The 21,596-nt window shown below is 35.1% G+C and overlaps 3 protein-coding genes across 3 annotated transcripts; 1 reads left to right on the plus strand and 2 right to left on the minus strand.

Annotated features, from left to right (window-relative positions):
- Nucleotides 1-1,671: 1,671 nt before the first annotated feature.
- LOC105331707 (PDF receptor) lies at nt 1,672-3,640 on the minus strand. The gene has a single exon (XM_011434013.4). The coding sequence runs from the start codon at nt 3,264-3,266 to the stop codon at nt 1,941-1,943; it is 1,326 nt and encodes a 441-aa protein (XP_011432315.1). The 5' UTR covers nt 3,267-3,640; the 3' UTR covers nt 1,672-1,940.
- Nucleotides 3,641-9,076: 5,436 nt separating this feature from the next.
- LOC105331705 (dnaJ homolog subfamily C member 17) lies at nt 9,077-13,705 on the plus strand. The gene is made up of 10 exons (XM_011434010.4): nt 9,077-9,445; nt 9,696-9,765; nt 10,141-10,199; nt 10,964-11,051; nt 11,318-11,394; nt 11,502-11,648; nt 12,164-12,241; nt 12,463-12,543; nt 12,784-12,927; nt 13,135-13,705. The coding sequence occupies exons 1-10, from the start codon at nt 9,359-9,361 to the stop codon at nt 13,270-13,272; spliced, it is 969 nt and encodes a 322-aa protein (XP_011432312.3). The 5' UTR covers nt 9,077-9,358; the 3' UTR covers nt 13,273-13,705.
- LOC105331706 (uncharacterized) lies at nt 13,104-19,304 on the minus strand. Its single transcript, XM_011434011.4, has 11 exons — nt 18,728-19,304; nt 18,187-18,394; nt 17,984-18,090; nt 17,700-17,890; nt 17,322-17,499; nt 17,060-17,231; nt 16,683-16,783; nt 14,762-14,909; nt 14,562-14,644; nt 14,086-14,245; nt 13,104-13,503 (listed from the first exon to the last, which is right to left on the minus strand). The coding sequence occupies exons 1-11, from the start codon at nt 18,932-18,934 to the stop codon at nt 13,391-13,393; spliced, it is 1,668 nt and encodes a 555-aa protein (XP_011432313.3). The 5' UTR covers nt 18,935-19,304; the 3' UTR covers nt 13,104-13,390.
- Between the last annotated feature and the right edge of the window lie 2,292 nt (nt 19,305-21,596).

Genomic DNA, 21,596 nt, shown 5'->3' on the forward strand with positions numbered 1-21,596 from the left:
TAGAAAGTAAATATCGGGCAAAGTTTTTAATAGCTTCAAATCAATTTCTTTGGAGCATGGGAAAGGACCCCCGAGGAATAGACGCGTTTCAAATTTTCTCTTTCATGTTATGATTCAATCTATGATACAATGCAGACCCTGGTTCCATGATGTTGTTTAACAGTCGTCTAATCGGGTCTCACGAGGGAAAAAACCCAAACACTCCGCGGGCTTCTAATGTCTTACATTACTTTTCATAGAGTTAATCTCCAGCGAAAGATAAGACAATGTTTTTTATTTGGATTTAAACAGTTTTGATTTATGCTTAAAAAATCAAATTTTTGAAGTTTAGAAAATATATCTGATAAAATCTTGACAGCTATATTTCGACTTCTACATGTATTATTTTAGAGATTGTCGCTTTGGAAAAAATATAAATGTATAAGTAAATAAAAAGACATAAATGGCTGAAATACTACAATATGTTCATGTATATACATTTGATAAGATTAATTAACAATGGCTCAGTATTTTTAGTTTCTACCTAGTCAAAGACTTATGGTAGTAAACGCCTCGCATTTTTTGTTAAATGATAGCTTACGTATGTTGGTACTTTAACTCAATCTAAAAACCATACACACATGTGACGAATTTAACCCCCATGGAAAATACCTCCAACTGTAATAAAATCCTACTCGAAATGTTCAACCTCCCATTAGCGCATGATTATGCCATAGTCTTGTAATAAATGATGATGATCAGGTGTATAGAAATACCCTTGATCTCGCCCGGCAAAAGCTTCTGGATTATATTCCAAGTCGTTTGTACAAACCAAGATGAATTATGGGGTGCAAAGAGCAAGACGAAGAAAAATGACTATACAATTCATCATGGTATTTTTCGTTGACGATCTTATTCATTTCTTTCAAGCCCTTCCTGTCTCCGACGAGAGCTCGCTGTTGTCATTGCCAAATGAACATCGCCCCCCAACGATTATGACAAAGTTCTCGTTTTTCAGTGTTATCACCCCACCAGTCAAGACGTAGGTATGTATTAGATGAAATATACGATTATGTTATAAGAAAACATTGATATCCACTCTCTCCATTTGATAAAATTCAAAGAATGTTTACATTTCCGAGCGGGGGTCTTAGTATAGTATTCATATTTAATTACAGTAAAAAGATCGGAATAAAATGAAGGGGGCTATCTCTCCCGCGATCCAGGGAAGCTTTCTCTTGAGTGATAACAGGTTACTGAAACCGGTGAAGATAGGCACAGAATAAGATCAACAGTCAATTATAGCAGTGTTCGCCATATATCAGCAAAACGATATAAAACATTCGTCATGCAACAAAATTAATTGAGGAAGGCATCCGTTTGCACTCAGAATGCTACAATGATAATTGGCTGGGAGGTCACCTCTTGGAAGGTGAGAAGAGCGAAGCATTCAATCGGAGGATGAGATGTGTTGATTTAAGCTCTTACAGGAGACCGAGAAAAACGGAGAGGTGACGCTGATCAAAAACCCATGCAAAGAGGTTATCAATGTTTGTCGTAACTAGCCCACGTGGTTTTGGTAATTTACTTCATTATAGAATGTAACTTTTTGACAGATGAGGTCACATCTGTTACATATAACATATGGTTCTACTTTTACTGTTCTAACGTTTAATGAGGTTTTAAAAACGGTTAGCGTCGAAACTGTTTAATCAGGAAGCACTTTAGAAGTACATAAAATATTTATCACATTATTATTTACAATCATTCACTCATAAATCAAAAACCAAGTCTTCACCACGAGTGATAGAGACTCGCTTCAATCGTCACAGAAGTTCTAATAAGAAAATTACGCTTCATATCAGTTTCATATAAACAGTTTGGCGTTTTGTTGCGCCGAATAATAGCACCAATGTTCAACATGCCCAAAAACACGGCAAAGACTCTCAGCAGGTGCCCGTTTATCGCGAGATTCTGTGGATGTTGACAGAGCTTGGAGTCGTCATGGTGCTTGTGTTGCTCGGAGCCAGACTTGCTTCACTCTCCGTGATGTTATCCACTGAATAAACACCGTCCCAACATTTACAACTGTCCTCCAGCAAACACATGAACACCGAGAGCATTACCCCGCGCGAAAATAAAATCACCACCAAAATATATGACGTCGTCTCTGTCAACGGCTGTTGCGCTGTGATGACGTAGATAATGTACCCGGATGTTATATAGCAAAGCACAATCAACATTTTGTAAGCACTTTGTCTTATGTGCACAAGTTCTATAATCAAACTTTTATTTTCAGCGTATCGGCGATGGGTTTCGCGGTGTTTGTATTTCCACAAAAATAAAATTAACAAGAGCCAAGACAGCGAGATTAAGAACACATTAATTCCCTCAATGATCCAAAAGCCAGATTCTGGTTTGGTAAACTCCAATTCGCCATTAATACATTTGAGGTTCCCGGAGAGTACGGTGACACTGAGCCAGATGATGGTAATGACGGTGGGGATGAACCACCCCAACAGACACAGCACATAGTACATTTTGTTCTCGATGGCGATTCCGCTTTTGGTCAGTGTAAAATACACGGATATTATGGTCATCCAGGTGTATATCGCTGATGACGACAGAGTTACCAGGACTCCGATAGAAACGCACGTCTCGACGTCATTGACCACGTCTTCCGACTGGACAATGCGGCCCATTCTGATGACAAGCTCCAGAGAATCGTGGACCAGAAAGGCCGCGAAACAGTTCCTGTAAAGCTTCTTACGGGTGGGAACAGGTCCACGTGTGCAGAAAGTAATGATAACAGAAGCCAGGATCATGGTGAGGGATAAAATTAGTAACAGGGTGGAAAGAATATCCACGCCCTCACTATGGAAAGGAAGTATTCCGACACTGATCGAAGACGGCTCGGAGGCATTGAAGTTTGAGTCCGCCGTTCTGTTGGTCGGGGCGGGAGCAGGGATGTCATACTTGAGCCCCGTGCATTCTGAGTAATTGGTCCAACCCGGATAAAAATTATTTGGAAAAAATTCGGTACCAGGATGCTTTCCGATCCATTTTCCGTTCCTTCCACATGATTTGGTCGCAAATCTATTTGATGGAAGTCCGAGATACTTGGGACATGGCAATTTAGTCTCTGATCCAATCAAAGTGGGTGGCCAACACAGGACAGAATCCCAGGTGACATTGCAGAAAAGTTCCGCGGGAACCGTGTAAGGGGCGTCCCCCTGACTGATGAGGCACTCCTCAAAATTGGCCGGCTGCAAGGACAACTTGCTCATTTTCCTCGGGTATCTATCTCATTGATGATGCTCTCTGACACTCTACCGTTTTATGTGAAGGAGCACAGTAAGGCTATTGGTGCGTGAATTAGTGAAAGCTTATCGCCATCGGCTCGCCGTCTTATTTTTCAGACCCCTGAAAGTAGGCGGCAACAAAAGATTTACCTCGACCAATGTGATGAGACTTTCCAGCGTCAATTCTCCACTGGGAAATACTGAAATGATGTTTAAATTGAGTGAATAACAAATGCCCGTCAACTGTAGGCTTCCATCACATTACCGCCTCAGATAACGCAAATGAGGTTTATGTAATCCTGCTTGTCGAAGAATTGTGGAAAATCTCGATGATCAACACGCTTTTCCTCAGAATTTTAGCGGCCAGAGATTTTTATCAGTAGCTAGCTTAAGAGTTCATATGAAATTTATCTCTAAGAAACTTTTTGTTCCAAGACTTACAGTTGAGTTGTTTATTGGTCTTTAAGAGACGAAATTTCATTATATTTTTTAACGGGCGGAAAAAATGCGAAAAATAAATCAATCCGGCTTTTTGCATCTTAAAAATATTACATTAAGGTCAAAGATTTTGTTGAATTTTGTAATGCAACGAATGTCTCAACACAGCTGAGATATTATTGCTATACTTAAATGATCCAAATAATGATATCAAAATACTGCAAGCGTTAGCATGAAAAAGAGCAACCATGTACAACTCGTGCTAACATTTACTTATGAAAACAAATTTTAAACTACAGACGCGTATCAAAATGTTTTAACATGTTGATTTTACGATAGCTTTGTTTTGTGGGAGTTTTTATTCATATCTTCTTCCCCACTGAGAAAGATACAGCTTGAACTTTGTATTTTTGGCTAACAATGATGAAAACAAACAATCTATTAGAAATTATACCAATTTACAAGACACCGGCAAAGAAAAATTACTGCAAAGATTCTTTGAGTGTCGCAATTATTAGTTTGAAATGATACAGAATTTCTAAGCGATTCAGGGCATATAAATTCTCTGGAACCTTAAAAGAAACAACAATACTTCTTTGAATTCTTAAACAAATACATGTGGAGACAGCGGTTTGGTCAACGAGATAATACTTATTTGTCTGGCATTGAAGTATTTACTCCATATCTTTACATTACATTTAAGAAAATGTGAAGTTCATGTGGTAAAAAAATCTTATAGTGACCCTCTGATGTTAAAAAATCCAGATACAATGGCCTGCATAAAAAAAGATGAAAGATGCCAACACAGCCCAGTAGATCTGTAACTCTTTCATTTTGTTTATCAAGCAGGCAATATGGCTACAGTAACACGTACTCTTGTTTAAAATTCAGCATCTCTAAGTATTTTCCCAGGTGCACATGGCTGCGAATTATTTATTTTACTGAGGTAATTACGAAACCAAAAGTAAGTGCAATTGTTATAAAATATAAAATCTGGCTTCCCTTTTGCTTTTTTCCTTGGCAACCGATATCAACATTGGGGTAATTTACAACGGGTTGAGTCTCAAAGAGAAATCCACACTTTACAGGAAGACGTAATGGATTCTCATTACTGTCGCGCTCTCTTCGCCGTCAATTGTAAAACAGTGGTTGGTGCAAGTCTCCGCTGAAATTTATGATCTGCTAGGGACAAGTAAGACAGCGGAAGTCATGCAGGTGCGCTGACACCACGTAACATGTTCGTCAGCTGTGTTTACCCCGGCAAATTACGAAACATTTCCTACGGATTGCATTACTTTTAAATTGTGTATACTGCATTTGTAGAAATATGTGACACAGCTGTTAATCTTCTTGAAATCCGAGAAAATCATTTCAATTTGTCAGATATTAATTAGACAGGTGCTTTGATATCATACTGTACTAAGGAAATACTGCATTTGGTTAAAAAAAAAGCCCTGATGAAGCTTGAAATTAAATACCTCGTCATGAGGCATTTTCAGGAAAATGTATATATTCTTTCAAGAAAATGCATGTCTCTGGGTTTTCTGCAATTCATCACAAACATACGCTTTTTATTATAAAGGGAGTTTTTTGTTGGAGTTTATTTTTTCTTTCTCCTAGTAAATGTCATTGGCCTGCAAATGTCTTCTATGCCTTCCCACACCCCTAATCGGTCGTCTTCAGATTCTTAACAGATATCTCCACTCCAGAGGTTTTTATGTGGAGGGTAGGCTTACTGTTTATACGCCAAGTCCCCTTTTTATTCTGACAAACATAAACACGAGAAAATGGTCATGAGAGTTTAATTGCTGAAGAAGCCACATGGAAACGTCAAGTTCTGTAATCACGGTCAGAAGAACGCTTGCCGGGAAATCGAAGCATCTCTTGTGGTACAATGCCAAGATGTCGTTTACTTAATTCTGTGGGATGTTGATTTTATGTTTTGTTTTAGTCTCAAGATGACGACTTCTTGTCCAAACAAATGTGTCTTCATTATTATGATAATTAACATGTTTTTGCCGAGCTCCATCTGATGAACTGAGGTACTCGTTCTGCCACGGATACACTTTACAAACCGGAATCAAAAGTAAACAGATCTCAAGATTGTATAGACATTTGAATCAGATACCACATTATACTTTGAGTGAAATTTAATGCTGAATTAACCCCTGAAAAGAAACTTCTTTAAAAATGTCCATGTTCCATTTCACACTCAATGGATTTTGAACTAATGGTTAAGACATATCCAACACTTGAACAAACATTTAAAATATTTTTTGAATTATTCTTGCAAGAATTTTGTTATTTTAATCGTAAGATACTGCTATTAGAAACATTTATAACTAGTTTAACCTGTTTTAGTAATATTTAGACGTATATCAATTTCAAAATCTAGAACATTCACTTGCAACAAGCATTTCAATTAAGATTTCGCGAGATAACAAGAAAACTTTTACATACAGTAAAAAAAATCAGTGTATGAAAAACTCCTAACAAAACTCTATATCATTCTGCCCACATTCCCAGAGATATATATTAAATTAGTAAATTATAGTATATTTTACGTCCCTGACAAAACTATATTTCTGATATGAACATTCAACAAGGTATGTTGTTGAACACTCTTTGAGATATATGCTGAATAATTATTCAGGCATGGGTTTCTCATAATTTCACTATTTAGAAAACCATCTCATTGTGATTTTATATAAAAACTGGGCATTCATTAGAAAGACGATCAATAAAGACATTAGGCGAACCCTGTTCTACATAGTTTTCGCTCGCTGCAAATTTCGCGGAATGAATTTGCACTTTTTTTAATGTGCGTATAGGCTTGCTGACAAACAAGGGATTTCTAGATTTTATTTTTATTAATTTCGTATATAAAAAAATATCTTTTTTAAAAACACTTCAGTAGAGGTATATTGAAAATAGAACGGTTCAAAAACAAACAAATTCCCAACATCATTTAATGTACTTTAATAGACACTATCTCGAAAAACAGCCCTTCTGAGTGCCTCAGAAAACAATATAATTCAAAATTACAGAAGATAACGATGGGAATCTTCATCAACAAATACTTTTTGATTGAACTTGAAATTCCATTATCTCAAGTAGCAAAGTCCTCGAGTTGTAATTATGTTTGATGGCAGACACACAAATTATTAATTGTGATGGCATAGCTCTGAGAGGAGATTGGCTTATGACCTCCTTTGAAAAGGAAATCTGTTGTAAAACGGGATTTACTCCTTTTATTACGTGATTAACGAAACAATAAATATTTACGTTTAAATCGAGTACAACATCATGTTAGACTTTGTAATCAGTTGCAAATAAAACAAACAAATGAAGTTTTATCGTGTGAACATAGAATTACTCAATCTGAAATAATCAGTGCACTGATGAAGTACATGTATACGTTGAGTCTGTTTACCAGACAGTTCCAATGCAAACCCCCCCCCCCAAAAAAAAATAAATAAAAAAACTCAATAATTTCGATTTTGATTCTTATGACGCTTTATCATTCAAATCATGCCAATAATAAAAGTAAAGAGGTAAATATTATTGACCCTGAAGAACAAATTATTTGTAAACTTATATTAAACGACCGTCGAATTCCATCCAGTCACTCAGCGCCCAGCAAAGTTCTCGTACCGGCTCCCTCCGACACAAGAGGGAGCTCCGTTTGTCAGCGCGCTCTTTGATAGCGCTGATAGGGCACGACCCCTATCTGTTCCCAAAACTCTGTTCACTTCTTATCGAAACGAGGGCTAAATATCTCGATGTTTGTCTTTTCCTTCAGTTTGGAAAAAGATGGGAGCCATCCAGCGAAGTCTGTCCAAGCAACGTGTGCACGATTTTGTTTTCCCTTTCGTCACTTAATTAATAGTTACTGAAAAAGCATCGTAAACATTTCCATTTGTTTACTGCACTATAAAGGTTTGCGTGTTCCAAGGGATTTTGCGATCGTTAATTTACACACTGATAGAGAAAAAGGTCAGAAGGTCAAGTTTCATTTATAAATTTGTTGAAAAAAGAACTTTTTTTGCTTTAAAATAGTACATAAATATATATAATTATGTACATGTTCGTGTATAAATACAGTGCTAGTTTTGTGTATCAAATTAACAAACCATACATATATACAGGAAACCTGGAAATCGAGAAATCTCCCAAATGCAACCAGTTCTCCTCAAAGTCTGATTATAATTTGTGACTTGTAGAGTTTCCGCCCGATAACAAGGCAATGTGGTGTAACGGTTGGGGTATAATGATCCCATTGTCCCAGTGCAGGGAGGAAATCATCGAATATGATACACTCACCTGTTACTTCTAACATCTCTCTGTTACATAGTTTTGAAAAAAGATTCAAACTCATCCTATTTGTTGTTCAAGTTGTTCTATCATTAATATATGTCAATTACGTGACTTGTGTGTTTGAGACAAGATGAAGGATCACTCTATTGACGGAACAAAATGATTACTGGTATCAAAGGAAGAGACTTCTTGCATCAATTTCAACTTCTTTGTCTTGCATAAAGACAGTTTTGAACTAAGAGCTGGGCCTTTGGTTCTATTTATCTCTGTTTTTGCACATTATTATTGAACGTCTTTGGAATTTCTATTCCGCATTTCTGTCGAAAATTTTTTTTAATAGTTTTTAAAACTTTAGTTGTTTCCAGGAAGGTACTACTGGGATGCATTGTCTAAAAAAAATGCGATTTTCCTTTTGCTAAAAAATAGTTTCCAAAGGATTTGTGTAGACCATTTAATCTTTTTTTTTTTACGGGAGTCGGCAGAATCTGTGCTAATGTGCGATATCTTGCAAATCATGGAAAATATTATCGTAATCGTCGGACTGTCCTCTCATTTTTCTTCGTTAATAATTAAAATCTACCAATTTAACACCATATTTCCGGACCGTCCGATAAGATTAAAGAGATTAGACTTTCTCAAACCTGCTAATGAAGAGAGCGCGCGTCTATTATCGCTCTGTAACGCACCGACATAGCCAGCTATGTAGCCAATGCCACATATATCAGACCGCATGTCAAATTCTTGACGATTGTGAGTGAAAGTTCAACAAGTGGTGATATACTAAATGTAGCTAGGCCTTTCATGAAAGCGAACTTCAAAATGACTACGAATATCTATGGTGATAAGTTGAGATAGGAATATAAGGTTAGACATTTATGTCTCTGATCTATGCATGTAGCTTACATTGTACGTGTTTGTAGACTTTACGGTGCATTTGAATTAAAACGTTTTAAAATTAAACAATATTTTCATTATCTTCGTCGTTGTTATCGTCGTCCCAATTATCATAATCAACGTCGTCGTCTTTTAAAATCATGAAATTCAATTTAATCGAATAGTTTGAGTAAGACTTAATTCGAGATAAACTCTTTTGGAATGAAAGATACAATTGGTGGATAAAAACGAAAGTAGGGTTTTTGTGGAGGAAATTCAAAACGATTTACGAGCTTCTTACAGTTTCTGGTTTCTAATAGTAAACGTTTTGTGTTTTGTTTGACGAGTATCCTCATGAACGGTGTACCATGCATATCAGTTGAATGCTGTAAAAACTGAGAAGCTACATTTAAATCAATATTTACATAGCTATTCTGCAGTGACAAACAATGTCAGTACCTACAGGATCAGTTGATATTCTTAAATTAGATCTCTATAGAATTCTTGGTGTCCAAGAAGATGCTACAGAAAAAGAGGTGCGTATTCATTAGATGAGATTTATTAACGGAAGAAACTTCAATTTAACTAATGTACGTTGTAGCTACGTGCCATAATACACTGTGTATTAATTTGTGTGGAATATTTTATTTTATACACTCAGCAAGTCTCACATACGCTTTGTAATTGTGTGTCTTTAGATTGTTGTATATGTATCTTACCACTCTTTTTCAAGTTAGTTGGATTTTTGCTAAAGCAACCAAATAAGACATTTTTTTCTTTGCATAGATAGTGAAATCATATAGAAAACAGGCCTTAAAATGCCATCCAGACAAAAACCCAGATGATCCTAAAGCAGGTAATCATTAAATAATAAAGGACTTGACATGATATGTTTTTGATATATAATTGAATTCTGTATTAGCTAGGTTTACACTTCATTTATGGAAACCACAGTTGGTCCCGCTTCTGAAAAGTGAGACCAACAGTGGGTTTCTGGCAATAGGTTTACTTTGATTGTGTTATAATTTCTGTGAATCGGGGTCAAAAAAATGTGCAAATGAATTTTTAGTAATTAGAAAATCTTTAGTCTAATTCTTTTTGAATTATAAAAATTGAAGAAATAAAACTTGTGTTGACATATTTTCTATAATTCAAGGATTTATCCAACACAAAATGTGAATACCAAATATATAATACATGCATATATACAGATATATTGTCAACTTTTCAGCTGAACTGTTCCACCAGTTGGCAAAAGCTCTAGAGATTCTAACAGATGCAGCTGCTAGGGTAAGAACTTTATAAAGGCCCATGCTCTTTGTTCCCAAACGGAAGATAGAATATTTTTTACTTAGCTGTCAATAGAACATTTTATGGCGTGACCCTGTAGAAGGCAAAGCCAATAAATGCATCACATTTTCACTATCAATTTGAAATAGATTAAACAAAAACATACACAGTTGGAGCCACCTATTTTTGTATTTCATTGTAGCAAAGATCCAAATGTTGATACAAAGTTGATGAATGCAGAAAAATAACTTATTTTATTTATATTACAATATTTAAAAGTATATTTTAGCATGTAAAATTGCTCACTTTACATTACAAACAACTATGGCCAAACGTAAAGTTAGATTTAGAATTTAACATGAATGCTGGTGGTGTCGCTGCAAGTGAAGGGATTCTGTTTGACTTCATAGGTATAGAGTGTAAAGTCTATTGTTTTTTATATATACATGTGTTGACAATAGGGAGAGCTTTGCTCTCTCATGCTCTTTGAGCCAGTTAGAATGCTTCTCCTCAATAAAAAATAAATGCAGTTGATATTTTTAAAAAATGGTTCTTTATTGTAATTTTATTCTTGAATAATAGCATCAACAACTTTGGCTTTATTATTTTATGTTGTTTTCATGCAAATATTGAATTTGGTTTTTTATTTGGATACAAAACTCTCTAGTGGTCCTAGAAATTATTGATGACAATAGGTTGTTTGATACTTTCCCCAATAATATTTTGATGAAATGAATTAATTTAAATTTTTACATGTTATATAGGCAGCTTACGATAAAGCACAGAAAGCCAAAAAAGCAGCAGAGGCTCGCCACAAGGAATTAGACAGCAAGCGCAAAAAGTTCAAAGAAGGTAAATTCTACTATATTGCATTTTCTTTGGAGATTTTAAGAGATGCCATTAAGATTTTTTTACAATGATGTTTTAAGATATAAACCATTCTTAAAGTTTGTAGACATCACTGAGGAAATATATGTATGTATGGTTTGGTAAACTAATAAGATCTTTTAGATATGGGTTAGAGATCTAAACTTACAAAAAAGATTAGGTAGTATATTATCAGAAACTAACCTTAAAAAAGAAACCTTCTTATTCAATATAAATTTTCACTTTGATAGATCTTGAGAGCAGAGAGAAAGCAGCGGATATTCGAACTGAAGCTGATCTGTCGCTAAAGAAGAACTTTCAAGCTGAGGTGATGGCTCAAAGTCAACTTGAGAATTCTGGAATATTTATTCATCTAGCTGAAAAAGTTGATGTTTTAATTTTTTCTTATTATATTTTTGATATACGTATAAACAGATAGAACGATTACGAAAGGAAGGATCCAAACTGTTAGAGCAGGAGCAAGAAAGATTGAAAGAAGAGATAAAGGAAGGACAGACAAGGCTACAACAGCAAGAGGAAACAGAGAACAGCAGCAGTGTGTCTGAAACTCCGAAACTGAAAGTAAATATCACAGGGAAAATAAGAAACACATGAAAAAATGTGTTCTTTATATTGAACACATATGTATAAACACCAAGTACCTGACATCTGAACTCTATTAAGTTAAGATTCTTTCAAAAAGGGAGCTCCTTTTCTAATTCATCATTATGTTGAGAACACTAGTACTAAATGTAGAAGACTTCTTGATGTAGTATGAGTGATCTGCCCATTGATGTCAGATTGTCAGCTAGCATTGTCTTTCCCCATTTTAAGTACTGGTAAGCTAAAAATAATTACTTTTGTGGGGAAAATTGCGTGAACCTCATGTTGTAGATGGAAGAGATAGACTCTTTATGTACATAAACACCTTCATGCATTACATTTCTCACAAAGACCCAAAATATTTTCTATATGGTACATGTATATAAGAGTCTTATTTAAGGGTCTTCATGTACAGTATTACTGGTACCTATAAATGAAATGTATAGTTTGCATAGATGGTATATGGTAACAATATCTTGTTCTTGATGCATCAGGTAAAATGGAAGTGTAAAAAGAATGATGACACCAATGGTGGATACAGTTCTGAAATTCTGACAGATCTCTTCAATAAGGTATCAGTAATTTCCTTTTTTTTGTCTTCATATTTTTATATCATATTATCTTTAAAAAGATACATCTACATTTGTATAATTTTTGCTGATGAATTACTGTAAAATCAGAGTTGTCACCCCCTGAAACATTTAATAATAGTACTTCTAGTATTTAAAGATTTCCTGCGAAATATATATACAAGATATTGATTATTGTTGTCATTACATCGATCTGTCATCAGTATGGGAATATCCTCAATCTCATTATGTCCAAGAAGAAAGGGGGAAGTGCCATTCTGGAATTTTCCTCATGGACAGATGCAGTAAGTATACATAAGAATTCTAGATATGCATGTACATGTATACTCTGTATATCTTTGAATTTTCAACGTAGTCGTGGAATAATATCTGATCATCTTCCTTGAAATTGTAAATGTCCTTATGGAGTTGAAAGATATATGTATCATTGAGAATGCAGTGTGTCATCTTATATTTTGATCAACCAGTAATTTTAAACTAAAGAAGATTCCTGAGATTTGTTTGATACTCTACATATTTCACAGGAAAATGCAAAAGAACTTGAAAAAGGACTGATTGATAACCCTTTGTCGTTGTCATGGATACAGCCTCCGCCAGAGAGACCACAAATGACCTCAAACATCCACTTCAACTCAGGGTCACAACACAGTGAAGACAGTTTTACAAAGGTCAGGGTTTTGCTTATCTGAGTTGTCTGCTTCATGAATACATAAACATATTTACTTTAAAGTCTCAAGGTGTGTGGACATCCTTGAACCGAATAAATATACAATGTATACATACAACTATCATTCTTGTTTTCCTGTTAGAACTTTAAAACATAAAAAGATAAAAAAGAGACAAATTTAGTTGGATTGCTGTTTGTTTATTTACAGACAGAATGGCCATCACAAATGCCTAGTGCAACCTCCAGTGCCAGGGATTTTGAGAGTCTAGTCTTACATAAACTCAGACAGGCTGAAGAGAGGAAGAGGTTGATTGAACAGATGCAGAAGGAGGATGGAGAGGGATGACCGTGGAAGAAGATGGTGATTAAATGCTGTGAAATCTTCCATTTATCGGCAAGACTTTATCAGCGATGGTCATCATGATATGGAGAATTAAATTAAAGCTGTTGATCGTGTACATATTCTATGCTTGTTGAGATCGTATGAAGCGTCTGAGAATTTTTCCGCTGGGAGACTTTGGTATGTGGTCAGTGAACACCACCCCTCCTCTCAGTCTTCTGTATGGGGCCACTTGTTCTGTGGACAGAAACATTACTCTTATGGTTACACAAATGTAAATAGATCATGTGAAACAAATAAATTTTAATTTGATAGCTGATAGAGAGACACAGTCAATATTATGGATATTTTGAAGCATCAGAATTTTAACTGGTTTAAGAAGGTATAGACCCTCAATTTTGTGATGTGCTCTCTTTTTAAATAAACAATGAAAAAACTCTATAGTTTTCATCATCAGCATTATTTATGGCTGACGTATTGACTAAGTTGATAATGATAAAAAGATATAAAAAAATTATATATTGAAAATGAAGAACTACACAACTTTCACCCATATACTGTAGAAACATATATTTTCGTTGGGTCAAAATTTCGTCGTTTTTAAACCAAACAAGATTTCGTTGGCAATTAATTTCGTCATATCGTAAACTTTTTGTATTCATTAATACCAGGGTTAAAAATTCGTCATGGATTTAATTTCGTTGATTTATATTGCCAACGAAAATAACGAAATTAAATCCTCAACGAATATTTCTGCTTCTACAGTATGTCAAAATGCCCCATACCTCCTAATAAATCCCTCCTATACACAACTCTTACCATTGACAAAGTTGACTAGAGTTTCCTCTGACATTGGAGAGGATGGGATGACAAATGCCTTGGGGATTTCCCCATTGACCCCAACTGGTTCCCCAACCACAGCCGCCTCCCTGACGCCTGGGTGGGACATCAAGATGCTCTCCAAGTAGGCTGGGGCAATCTGAGCAAAATGTACAATGCAGATTGTAAATGTTTCTTGACTTTAATTAATGCCCTAATGATACCCAGGGTCAGACAATATTTTACAGACATTCCACCGTTATGCAAATGAACAAGAACGCACATTTTATGATGTTCCAAGAAGGGAGTGGAGACATATTGCTTTTCATGTCTTTTCATCTGTTGGCGACATTTTGAACATATTTTTTGAACTATGTAAGATAGCCCAAGAACTTGATGATGGTCAAATAAAAGAGGAAAGGTTAATTAGTTTGACTGTGTTAAGGTTTTGGAAATGTTATAATGTATACAAGTACCTGGTATCCTTTGTATTTGATGATGTCTTTAATTCTGTCAACAACAAAGTAACTTCCCTCTGTATTATAGTAGCCGACATCACCTACAAAGTAGTTCCATGTATATTGATGCTGAGAGAGAGAGAGAGAGAGAGAGAGAGAGAGAGAGAGAGAGAGAGAGAGTAGTGGTAGTAATAGTAGTATAAGCACTGCCTGCTTACCAGTTTTAAACCAACCGTCCTTTGTGATAACATCTGCAGTAGATTCAGGTTGACCTATGTAACCTTTCATGACCTGAGGTCCTTTGACCCAGATTTCGCCTTCTTTCCCAGGTGTACTAATATCATTACCAGAGGTTGGATCTACAAGCTTTTGTGAAAAAATATGATAAAACAATAACTTAAAAATGATAAGTATGAAATGAAGTAATTATTTGATTCAACGAGGACTAATGAAGTAGAACCATTTTAACAAGAGCATTGACTTTGGTTAGTTGTGTCAAACAGCAAAGTGACGTAGGCCTGTCTATTTCATTGCTGGCCACTCAGTCATGGCTCTTTGAAATCAACAAGATTCTTCTGGCTTTTAAGGTATCCCACTCCTCAATGTTGTTGTATCAAGATTTTCTTGAGAAGTATATCATTGAAATCTGTAGACAAAACAAACTTAAAAAATACAAAGATAATGGGGGATCAGTATCCATCCCTCTGAGTTATGGCCCATTTAATTTGACCTTTTTGCACCTTAAATGCAATTTCATCCTGATTAAGATTTGTTGTCAGTATTTTTGATTAAGCAAACTTATTTCTTCAAATATTGTTTTTAATTATGCACAATGGTCACACTGAATAGAGGGATTACGAAAAAAATTTGTACAAAGCTGCATAAATTATTTTGTGACCTTTTTGCACTTAAAATAGACAATTTCTATAATAGTTACAATTTGATTTGAAATGAAAACTTCTTGAATATTAAGAATTTTACAAGATTAATCCAGTTTGCCTAAATATGTATTCAGTATCATTTTGACATAATATAACATGGGGGTCAGTGATGTCAAATTTTAGATATAGGGCTTCAAAGGTAAAATTCTCGCAAAATTTGGCTTAAAAAATTTCAGACATGTTCTATATATATGCATGATTTTATGCTAAACGGCTATCACATTCTCAAGATTTGATTTTGTACATGTCACACAGAACCTATAAAATATGTTACAAACCTATCAAATGTTAAAAATGTGAATAACGAATAAAGTATAATAAAAAGAAAAGTATATTGAAAATTCATAAAATTGCTTGTTTCTGTCATTTTCGTCTAAAAAAAACCTTCCGCACGAAAAAAATAGTTCCCCAAAAAACTTGTTTGTTTCTTGAATTCAAATGGATTTTCTTTATGAATGTTGTGTAATTGTGAAATAATAATCTATCTGTGATGATTAAATAAATAAAATCATATTCATTTTAAATATAATGATCATCTGCGCAATGAAATCAAAACATGAGGAGTGAGATACCTTAAACTAATTCAACGCAATGAATGCATATTTCATTCAACACCACTTGTTTTGATGCAAGAAATAGATAGTTACATCCTACCGAAAGTAGAAGATCTTGTTAAAATGATTCTAATAGCTATAACTCTGTCCCGAGTTTTTGCTTTTACCACTTTTTGCTTGACATTTCGATAATCATAAATAATTTAGTGCTCAAACTACGTCATCCACTAATATGAAAAATGTCCAGATTATCCGTTTTGAAACGCCCCATCTACCGCTTCAGGTTTCAATACACATCTCAAAATAAACGGGGATTTTGCATTGCATCAGCCATTAATAAGCCCCGGATGATAACGTTGAAAAATTGCGCGAGGTATCCCGAGTACTTCCGAATGGAGAAACGATGTAAACATTTCCCATTTCCCATTATAAATCTCCGTAAGAAATTTGTTTTTGTTCCTGTGAACGTTTATGGGTGAAAAATGATAATTGTTCAATGAAGATATATTCCCTTTCATCGATTTCAACTGTATTTCTTTCACAGGTATGTGTATTTTTTATTAAAAATCATCAAAAAGTGATGGAAGCAATAACTTGGGACAGATTATAGTTTATACTAGTATGTGGATAAGCATGTCCGATACCTTGACCGTTGTAGCGGGGATGGGGTGTCCTATGGAGCCGTACTGCTTATTGTTTGGTGGATCGGTCATCACAACGGGACTTGTTTCTGACATTCCGTAACCTGTAAATTACCCAATGTCTAAGCATTTGGTCGTAGGGACAGTCAATTTCAATATTGCAATCGAACAAAAATCTGCCTAATTTTCTAGCCATTGAATTATGAAAACTACTTGACTAAAGGTCGAGAAAAGGCTAAATAATGTGAAAATATGAATGCCATTCATCAAGTTCAAGGTCAGATGGATCGAAATGCTAAATAAGCTACCGAACAAATCTTGTTACATTGCATTTCTGGCAGTATGTGAAACTTTGTACAACGTCGAAGCAATTTTAGTACCTTGCCTGATTCCATCCAATTTGAGTCTTTGAACCATTTTCACAGTCAGCTCTCTACCTAGGGTCGCGGCACCACTGTAGGGGTCACGAAGACTCGACAAGTCAAACTTATCTACCATCGGGTCATTAGCTAGGAAATTGACAACAGGAGGAGCAAGGAGGGAAAATGTCCCCTGTAAATTGAATGAAAGCCCCCAAAAAGATATTGCAAGATGTCTGATGTACATGTGAATACATTGTGGTATATATGTTAAGGTGCATACCCGGTACTTTTGAACAGCACGGAGAAATTGCTCTGGTACAAACTTGGGCAGTATAACAACAGTAGCACCCTGTGCCAGCGGATTAAGTAAACCGATCACCAGGCCAGCTATGTGTACCATGGGCAACATCGTGATAACTCGGTCATCTCCGGAATCGAGAGGGATAACTGCATGGTGTCTATTGTAGTGAAATATAGTACGAAGGAATTTGTAAATAGTTATGAAAAAGCGTTTATATAAAACAATTTTTAAAGTTTATTTATTCATCAGGTGACTAGTAAGTCACTCTATTAGAAAAGTTTACAGTTATAGGTTTTCTGTTGTCCTTTATAGCACCTATTAGGATGAATATATACATGAAAATGAAGTACTTGAAACCTGATTTGACTAAGTTGTGCCGTTAGATTGCTGTGGGTCAGTTCGACACCTTTTGGTAGCCCTGTTGTCCCACTGGAAAATGGCATCAATGCAACATCGTCATCTCTGACGTCATTATGGAGAAAATGGGACTTATCGTCATGAATGGTATTGGACAGAAGGGAAGGCATTTTGCCAATTTCGAATACACCCTAAAACAAAACCCTTTATTAGATTTCATTGAATTTTTTTTCCCCTTTTCTGTACATGTTCTGTTTAAATTATAGATTCATACGAAATGATACCTCGCCGTGGTTCGACGTTTTCACCGCTTCGCGACACTTGTTAAGTGTATCCTCCGTTGCAAATACAAATTTTGCTCTTGAAACGTTTAGTTGATCTGTCAGCTCTCCTGTAAGAAAACATGTTTCTATGAAAACTTCCAGATCATTTTTTTCAATTTTGTAAAAGAAATTTAAACTTTGTAAGTAAATAAAAGTTTGCTTACGTGGTGTTAGCTGTCCATTTGCTATGGTAACCGCGGCGCCGATTCCAGTTGCCGCTAGAAATACGTGAGCAAATTGCGGTACGTTGGATCCGCAGATACACACAACATCTCCTTTATTTATCCCTAATTGTCGAAAGTATTCTGCGTATTTAACAACTTCATATTCTAACTCACCATAGGTTAGAGATTTTCCTGATACACCATCAATCTGTGAAAAATTACGATGCTCTTCGTATATTTTGAATCATGCAAAATCTGATGTGCAAAATAACACGGTTTTAAGGAAATTGGACACAACGAAACTCTCAGCTATTATAAGATTCTCTCTTTTCACTTTCAAACACATTATAATATTTTCATTTACTAATTTTCACTCGCAATGTTGGTAAAATCCCACGGAACTGAAAAAGTTATGTCTCCAACTATTAAGAAGTTTTAACGATCGATTGCCATTGGAGACATCAATATCCTTTATTATGTCTTCAAGTAAATTATAGCTTCGAGTGTAAATTCGGTACATAAATAATCATAATGTACTCACTAGCGCTACTTTGTTAGAGAATTTTCCAAAGTCTTTCATGATTAGATCCGCCACATTTGTACAAGGAACTGTTATTGAAAACCGGGATGTGTGTCGCCATCTTCTGGAAGAGGCTGCTCGTTCAGTATTGAACACGCTTCCTTCGTAAAGACACCTTGTTATTCTTCTCAAAGACTTCATTTTATTGACATGGAATTGATAGAGCATAGAATTAAGAGATAAGAACAACAGTTTATCGCCACGGACTTTACTGAGTTATCATATTCTACGAGATCTATAAGATAACATGACATCCTCGTTCCCTGTATATGCATACTAAATGTTTAGAAGACAATGCATATTTGTCAATGTTTTTTTAAACTCTATTTGAAATCTTTTCGTGACGTTTAAACGTGAAATAAGTTTTCGCCTGAGACTCATTATGTTACAATTACATGTACTCGTATTTACCAACTAAAAGAAGAACAAATACTGAGATGTCGTTTGGTGACATTGTGTGTCACAAACTGTATTGAATATCTAAATAATAATATCTGACTAATCATGCACTCCCAACTGTACATCATACAAATTCATTTCAAAGACAATGTGATTCCCAAATGTTACATAAGGTATTTAGAATTAATTTATAAAATTACCCTTTATTTATCCTTGAAGTATGTAAAAGATGCACATTAGAAAGAATAAATTATATTACACCATTAACAGTATTGTTTCAATCGCAACTTTTCGGGCCTTTTCGGCAGGCTCGAAAAAATTCAGAGCCTGACGGAAAAGCCCGAGAAGCTCCTATTGAGTATTGTACTGTTTTTTGTAAAATCAAAAGGAGTGAAGGAATTTAGATGGTTTGTTTTACAACTTTTACTACATAGCCAATGAATACACAGTAAGGTGCTTACAACCAATAGTATTTGAGATATGCTGAAATCTAGGTTCATTTTGACATTTTACTTTTCTTCAAAAGAAAACCGAATAGGTCCCCAAATGAAAGATTAAGCGATGTTATCACGTAAAAACCTTTTTATTTAGTAAAACAAAAGATCAAAGGAGCGAAAATGGCATCTCTCAACAAGTTAAACACACGGTTACTTATTATTTGTATAAATATAACTTTTTCCTTCTTATATACACTGGATAGTAAATACAAATTATTTGTTTAGGAATATGTGATAAATGCTGGGTATTTAAAGCGGAAATCGTTTTTCTAAATGTATAATTCATCGCAAATTAACCTTTGAATAAAATACCAAAGCAACAGAAAGATCTCACACATTGTAGCAGTTTCAAGAATATTTGAAGGTTTTCGAGCGCCATACATAATCAGGGGAAAATACACAATATACCGTGTTCATCAAGACAGATTATGTTAGGACAGAACATAAAGGTAAAGTTATGCCATTTTTGAAACATAATGCTCTGACGATATGATTACTTCAGCAGTAAGAGATTCTTATAAAAGTCATTGAAAACTATTTCTATTCTGAAATATTTTTAAAATTTGCAGAAACCGTCTACGCAGCCACAATGTTCAGCCCTTTAAGAATAGCATGCCTCTTTTTTCATATTAACCATTAACACAAACGAGAAATAAGCGGATATTACACTTTCAAATCGCTTGTTTGAGTTTATGCCGTTTTAAAATTCATTTTTGCTTACTTAACGATATGCATTCTGCTTTCCGTCGCGTTTAAAGACCATAGAAGGCGATTTTTAGACTAATTCGATGAAAATTTTACAGCCTTGCTATTTTTAATACACGTGCATTACACAATAACTATTATCTATTGAGTATCCAATATATTCACAAAGGGTCAGTCATATTCAACTCACCGATAACCTGAAAAGAAGTAAAAAAAAAAGTGTTTTCAGGTGTTTCTTGGTGTTTACTTGATTGAAAAATACATGTATGGTATCAATGAAATCCATTAAATTTTTAACATGCTAAAAACTGAGAGCATAAATACATATGTGTTGTGTGTAATACAATGTAGTTCCCCTCCTACATTTCTTGACCAACCTGTTTTCGTTGATTTCCGTTGGACCAGCGTTACTTCCGGACTTTCAAGTACCGGATGTGAAAAGGAAAAAAAATAGCGGATGACGGTACACAACCGTTACTCTAACGTCAGAATCCATTTCGTCAATTTTTTTTATCGTCGGAAACCCACGACAAGTCTCGAATACGATTACTGATAGACGTTCAGTTCAGCGTGTACGAGATTGGCTGTCGATTTCCCACGATGCATATTATATTTGAATTCGTTGTTTGTAAGGAACGTTTCCAGTTCTTTTCAAACATTGATTGTAAAAACGTCATTTGAATTGTAGTCGATCATCATTAACTGACAACAAACGGTGTCGCTTATTTATTTATTTTTTTTTTTTTTGGCAGTTTTTCATGCGTCCCCAGCGTCGTACTGTAAGGTATGACTCCGTGATTTCGGAATTTAGAACAATTTTAAAAAGGCCTTGGACTTTTAGTAGGACGTAACGATCTATTTCTTGCGTCAAAACAAGTTAAAAATGCCGCTGGTTTCAAGCGAATATGTACACCAATTGGTAGTCATAGCTCAAAAGACAGACAAATCTTGTTGATTTCAAAGAGCCATGGCTGAGGGGCTAGCGATGAAGTCGACATGCCTACGTCACATTGCTGTTTAACACAACTACCCAAAGTCCAAGCTTTTGTTAAGGTTTAGATCTATTCAATACATAAAAGTTACCGACACAGTTTTCTCATTGAAAAGACATGGTACATGCATATGTAGATTTCTACGAATATCATTGCGGATTAAATCTGCACTTATTTGACATGAAATTTAACGCACGTGAGTCTGTAAACAAAATATGTTTTGTACCCACATGTGTA

This window comes from Magallana gigas, chromosome 6, assembly GCF_963853765.1.
Source record: "Magallana gigas chromosome 6, xbMagGiga1.1, whole genome shotgun sequence".
Classification (NCBI taxonomy): Eukaryota; Metazoa; Mollusca; class Bivalvia; order Ostreida; family Ostreidae; genus Magallana; species Magallana gigas.